The sequence below is a fragment of the Glossina fuscipes genome, unplaced genomic scaffold (assembly GCF_014805625.2).
Source record: "Glossina fuscipes isolate IAEA_lab_2018 unplaced genomic scaffold, Yale_Gfus_2 26, whole genome shotgun sequence".
Lineage (NCBI taxonomy): Eukaryota > Metazoa > Arthropoda > Insecta > Diptera > Glossinidae > Glossina > Glossina fuscipes.
In genome coordinates, this window is record NW_023998421.1 from 7,168,032 (window position 1) to 7,175,044 (window position 7,013).

Here is a 7,013-nt window from a genome sequence, read left to right on the forward strand (position 1 = left end):
GAGACTGTGCTCGTCGCAAATGGAATCTTAAATGTCTACAACAATCAGCAATGTTAATGTACATGTAAAGGTTATATAATATATTTTAGTTGAGTCAAGTTTTTTATTATCAAAACTGTCGGAAGACTACTTTATGCTAAGAAAAGAATTAAACTTTCTTAACTTTTGTTCAAAAAAAAAAAAAAAAAGAAGAAGAATTATTGAATGAAGGAAAATAGACGAAAAGAAAATTAAATCACATCTTAAAGTTAGTCAAAGCCGAGTAGGCTTAAAACCACAAACAATGTCTTTATGAAATGTTTAGTCCAGAGATTAAGTTAGGAAAACTTCTAAATAAAAGTCAAAAGTGCCTGCAAATGGAAAGAATTAATTACTTATCTTACGAATTTATTCACGTTTACATTATTAAGACTATAATAGAAAGTCAATTTTTACTTAAATTTAAAATCAGTAAAATATTTTAGTTGCACGCTTTCTAACTTAAGTAAAGCAAAAAATAAAATAACAAAGATGACAAGAATGAAGCCGGAACAACTTCTGACTCATTGTTTATTAACATGTGCTCGTTCGCATTCCTACTTATGTTCAAGAGAAGATGAATTTGTAGTGTACATACTTATCTGTCCATCCACGTAATTTTAAAAATCGAATTTTTGCTTAAAATCAGGCAGAGTTTGTTCAGCCATACGTGAGGAGCGGATTTTGTAATCATTTTGTGGCGAGAGTGATATTTTTTTTTTTTTTTATGTGACCAAACACTTTGGGGATGTCCTTTTTTCGAAGAAGAGGAAAGAGAAAGAAAGAGGGAGGCGGTGGCCGCAGTCTGGTGGATGTGGGCCCAATCGACAAATGTTCTGCTTTCACTCGCTACAGCCACGAGTGAAAGTAGACGCTTCCGCACTGAAATTTGAACCGGCGAACACTGGATTGGTATTCACGATCCTTACCTACGCGGCTACTCATGCATAATTTCCGAAGTTCACATGGAATCAAGATGGAATACAAATGATTAGAGATTGAAAATTCGTAAGGGATGTCTTTGGCTAACTTTCATAATGTTCTACAATGGAGGAATTAAATAAAAAGCCAAAGCAAATAGAAGACTATACATAAGAAAAGAAAAAGCCCGTTTTGCACATTAAATCTTCAACCTCAGATCAACAAAACTTTTTAATACCACGGTGAGGAAAATGTAGGAGGGACGCCCGCATAATTAACTTTGGAAGGTGAACCGAAACTTGTAAAATTTTGTTGCATAAAATGTGCTGAGGCAGCAGGCGATGCAATACCACCACTATGATGAAACTGTAATTGTTGCGAGGCGGTTGATGAATATTGAGAACCATATTGGGAATGGTGATGATAGTGAGCCCCGATAGCATAATTCGCATATTGAGCTGGAGAATGATGATATAAATTATGATTTTGGGAGCATGTAGATGCTGTGGGACCTGCCAGGGAGGTAAGCGGGACAACATCTAAGTTATTGGAGTTTAACGAACTCTCTGGTGAAAGGGGTGCTGGGGGCCTAGTCGTTACTAAAGCTGACGATGGCGGCAGCGTATTTGTCCAATTGGGATAAATGCCTTGCTGTTGTATATGAGGTGGACTTTCCGTTTTAAGTATCGTCGCACCGTAAGCATCTTCAGTGCTGTGACCGTGACCAGAGTTTGAACATGGAGCTGCCGTAGTTGTTAAGCTGTTCGGAGTTGGCGGCAATTGTGCTCCTGATGTACCATAAGTTGTTGTTAGGTTCGCCTCACTGGGAGGACTGCCATTTTTTATTATCGTTTGATTTGCATCCGCTTCAACCATATACGAAGAAAGATTCCCCGTCATTGTATTCATATTTGGTGCTGTTATAATGCATTGCGTGGCATTGTTGACACTACAAAATTGGTGATGATGAGGTGGTGTAATTGATGTTACACTGGAATTGGTAGTGTTGGGTGATAGATTGGTTGCGGCAGTAGTGTTGTTGTAATAATCATAATAGGCGGCTGCAGCGGCGGATGCGTCATTTGGTATCATAGTGGCATAAGGCATTTGATGGGATACACCCGAATACGAAGAACTTGCCGATGGTATCACCGAAATTTGATTTAAATTAGTACCAGTTCCTGACGAAGTAGTTTGCTTGCGTAGGCGAGCACGACGATTACTGAACCAGACTTGAATTCGCGCCTCGGATAAATTTGTGCGTTGAGCCAGTTCCTCACGAGTGAAAATATCTGGATATTGTGTAAGCTCGAAAGCTCTCTCCAGCTCTTCAAGCTGCATAGCTGAGAAAGTTGTTCGACTGCGACGTTGCTTACGTTTCAAAGCAATCCCGGGTTCACTTTCACAATCGGATATATCTTCGTGGGAATTCGTCGCTTCTGAGCCAGATATTTTTTGCGACTCATCACGTTCCATCTGCGGTACATCACGACTCCGTATTAAACGGGATATAGCAGATATAGAAGGCGCCGTAGTACGATCGCAAACACCGTCCTTTATCAATTTTTCTCGAATTTCATACGAGAACATGCCAGCATTAGCTCGCTTATAATCGTCAATACGACTTTCAACTTCAGGAGTAAAAGTACGTGGCTTTGAGCCACCAATTACGCCTGGACGTATAGAACCAGTTTCCTGATAACGATTCAAAATTTTAGATACGCAACCATGCGAGACACGCAATTGTCGCGAAATGACACAGGGTCTTGTGCCGGCAGCTGCCATTTCGACAATTTTTAATCGGGTGCTATTGGGCAAAGGGCGACCATTGATAAAAACACCACCCAATTGATTGACACGACCTTGACCAGGACTTACTTCTATAAGAAAAAATAAATAAAAGAAAAAAATGAAAAGACAAAATAATTTTCCTCTTTTGGTTTTTTCTTTAAAAGTCTACATCGACACCCGACGGTTATTTTCAAAATAAAAGCAAATACAATCGGAGATCAGGTAATAAAAATTTATGTTCGCGTGCTTTCCATTAGAATGAAAGGTTCTCACTGAGAGGCACTTGATTTACAACCTTATAATAATTCATGCCAAGCGAGGTTCACTTCCTAGGAATTTCGTTTAGCATTCAGCAGACAAGGTCAGTTAAATACGACAATTGAATGATGACAAACACTCTATAAGTTAATAATAGTAATTTTATTATTATCACAGAAAACTAATATTTGGAAAAATATCTTAGCAGATGTCCTTATCGTTATAAATATTTCCTCCAGATCGAACCAATATTTCTAATAAAAATCTAACCGTGTTTTGATTAGTATTTGAAGGCATAAGCGAGGAAAACATGTTTCTTTAGAGTTCAATTCCATCTACCATCAATTACACGAATTGTTGAGGTTTCCCTCTGTAGAAGACTGTTTAGTCATTATAACCGTTCTGCCTACTATTCTACTATTCGGGCGTATGTTTTTGGGCGAAATCAATCTTCTCTAGACAGATGATCAGAATTGTGTTCAAATATGTGGAGTCATTGCATAGTCTAAAAGCCCGCAGGTATAGTGAATGTTCAGTTAGTAAAGGCACAAAGATTGGCTAGACTGTGGCCACATTCCTATACCAATCCCTTGCTTCACTTTTTCTTCTTTCTGGCCCTCACGTCTCAGACGAATAGAGAAGATCGTCTGGGTAATTGGTCATTTTATAAAAAAAAAAGAAAATTTAAACTTCGGTTGAATAATTTCCGGCCATCAATAAAATTTTTTTGCGACTATTCACTCAGACAATGCCCCCTGTACTGTCGTGATTAGAAAGAGTGAGAGGAGAGAGATAGAAAGTGAACGCTGGCTAAGAAGTATGTGTCTCCGATCGATGCCTCTACCAACCAAGCCCCCGCTATAGTTACCGTCAAACATCATTCTTAATTAAAGTATGGTCTAGCCTACGGGGAATTAATTTCGGTTTAGCCGACTTAGAAGTTACCCTTGCTAACTCATTGAAAATTGTTTTGCAAGCTCTTTGTCGTTTTCAAAATGGATGAGTTCGAGCAGTCAAAGTGGCATTCACGGAAAGATCATGGAACATATTCACTCGAGTTGTTTTACGCAGAGAATTAATTAAATTACTCACGTAACAGTAACGATCATCATGGCAATCTTTTATTGAAATAGCGGGACTTGTAACTACGCACATTGGAAGGCGATGGAAATTATTCAAAAAACGGGAAGATTACATGGCAAACTTATTGAAGCCTTGAGGTATTGAGCGACATTTTTGCTTGATGGCCGGCACCAATATACTGCGACTACGAAAAGATTCGGTGCAAATCCGTCACAAAATCCATTGCCCAGATTGGCATCAACAGCAAAACCAAATATTCATTCATTCATTTTGGACTTGAAATCGAATTGAATTTATCTTGTAGACAAAGAGAGGCGCGATGAAATCAAATATCAAAATAACAATGTTCGATCAGGTGTTTACTAAAACTGTTAATGGCTTGAAAAGAAAATCCCGTCACTCTTTCTACTTTTATTAAAATCTTTTTTACAATTTTTACGGCCAAAGGGTTTCCGCGTAAGCAAGCAAGGGATCGATTCTCAAGTCGATCATATTTCTTCTTTTCGAAAATAAGAAATGGCGGACAGACTTTTCAATCTCTAATAGCGTTTTGGATAACGCAAAGACGAAAATTGAAAGCTTTGAATATTTACTAATATTTAATCTTGAATAGGTTTTTCAACCCGGCTTCCAGTTAATTTTAATGACACCTTCTTTCTAAAAACTGCCTTGAGTTGGATGTGATCGTTAAAAAAAAAAAGAAAAGAAAATTCGGAATCACTTAGAATGAAAGCAAGTCTGTCTACTGATAGAAAAGTCTTACCTTGCATAGAAGAATATCCATTTATGAACGGCCTGTGCATTGCCGCTGCTAATGTCATGTTTGTAACAGTTCCTCTATTAAAATTATGTAATATTTTTCGTATTTCACATAAGCAGACTTCTCTTCACTAAAATTTTGCATCCAATTTTTATAATTTCTTGTTACATATTTGTTTTTCTTTCTTTTTTTTTTTTTTTTTGCTTAATCGACTTTGTTAAGGGAACTGTCGTTTTATGATCTTCCGTAATTTTCCGTTGCGTTTTACCCGTTTCGAACTCAATTTCATACTAAAGTAAGAGCTGATCCTTACATACTTATTACTATTACTTTACTGTTAAGAATCTTTAAAATATTGAAAATAACGCCTTCACACATACACACCTACGCGTTGCTCTCTTGCTCTTGATGACAGCCATTGCACAATGAAGGCGAACAACAATTTAACTTTGCTAGTGTTTTGAAGATCTTTTGTCGTCGTTTTTACGGCAACGCAAGTGCCAATCGCAAGGTTTTCTTCGATTTGTTTCTCTTCGTTCCCCAAGGAAGAGAAATTTAGGCTTAGCGTTTTACGTAGGTGAAGGTGTGTCTTTTTTTCACATCATATTAGGTAGTTGGAAAAGTTAAAACAAAAATTTGAACCGATTAACAGGATAATATATACAAAATGTATATTTAAATTTCTGCTCGATATTTATATTTCTGAGAAGGTCAAAGTGGCCTAACCAAGGGCTCGTGCAAATTTAGATAGCTCTACCCTGTTTCGATTCCGATACAATGATTGACTTCAACCAATTTAAAAGCAAATCGTTATCCAAAAATTTCGCTTTAGAAGCAGAAACTGGCAACGATTACTCGTTGCGTTCGCCCACTGAAGAAATGTGATCACTCTCTATACATTTTTTATATATGACCTAAAATATTCCATCTCAATCACAAATGGATTTTTCTTAGAAAAAAAAGTGAAAACATTATTGTGGAGCTGAGTCCACCATTAAATACCCCACACTACTTTGCTTAGTACAATTATTCATAAAATGACTTTTGAAAATAAGGTCTTGTATGGGGTATGGTCGAAAAAGTGTCGCAATCTGAACTGCTTCGCACAGACGCACAGGCGTAGATACCGGCGGACAGACGAGCTTAAATCGATTCAGCAAATGATTCTGAATCAATCGGTATAATAGAAGGTGTATCTATCTCAAGTCCCTCGGGAAATAGTAAAGGATATAATAAAAAAAATTCATCTAAGAGTATTAACCAAAAAGTTATTCTTTACGCTCTACATAAAGAGGTTTAAGACTATATGAATACGCGGGAAGACTTTTTCGCTAACCGAATACCCTCTCCGATGCATCGTTACTCTTAAATTGTGTTTATTGCATAATTTTAACAAATTAGAAAAAAACAAAGAAGAGAGCAAAGAGTTTTTTTTTATTCACTTTTGGAACAGTTTATGTAAAATGAGATTTAGTATTCTTATTCATTTCTTTTATAATACCTCTTCGATAAAAAAAATGAATTACTTAAGTAGGATTTTTCCGCCTTATGATAACGGTCATCGTCTTCGATAACAAAATCTCTTCTCGGATTATGTCTTATGAAGGAACTTCGTATTGAGAGCACCTACCAACATCATTGACATGCTTCCAATATGATCTGCTCTTCCAATTCGAAATAACGAATCGATTCGTGATTGATATACGGTCCCAGCGTTCAAAAAATTCAAATTTTCCGCCAATGCTCCAATATTTCTCGATTATTCAATGGCAACCGTCGAAAATTAAGAGCCGCATATGCCAACAAAGAAGCTTTTAGAAGCTTTACTTTCCTAGTAAACGCATACATTAAGAGAAAGAAGAAGTGCTTCGACATAACCTCAAAGTAAAGCTCTTTTACGAAAAACTCCGGAATTGTTTCTTAGCATCATCTGCAGTATAATTTAACCGAACTATTCAAAGAGCAATGATCAACTTAACGTTCGAGTGATGAGTATCTTCTCAATCACCTTAGATGATAAGAAATTTACGTTTGTTATGGAGCGATTTTTAAATGTCCATAATTGCAAATTTTTAACTAATCACGTGCGAGAGAATTTCCCTTTGAGATTTTAGATAACTACAAGAAAGTTGCTTTCTTTTGTCCTTCCGATCGCTAATCTTGCGACTATGATAATATAGGG

General features: G+C 36.9%; 1 protein-coding gene across 1 annotated transcript; it reads right to left on the reverse strand.

The window, feature by feature from the left end:
* Nucleotides 1-749: 749 nt before the first annotated feature.
* Nucleotides 750-4,880, reverse strand: LOC119635365 (segmentation protein paired). The gene is made up of 2 exons (XM_038030159.1): nt 4,835-4,880; nt 750-2,819 (listed from the first exon to the last, which is right to left on the reverse strand). The coding sequence occupies exons 1-2, from the start codon at nt 4,872-4,874 to the stop codon at nt 1,171-1,173; spliced, it is 1,689 nt and encodes a 562-aa protein (XP_037886087.1). The 5' UTR covers nt 4,875-4,880; the 3' UTR covers nt 750-1,170.
* Between the last annotated feature and the right edge of the window lie 2,133 nt (nt 4,881-7,013).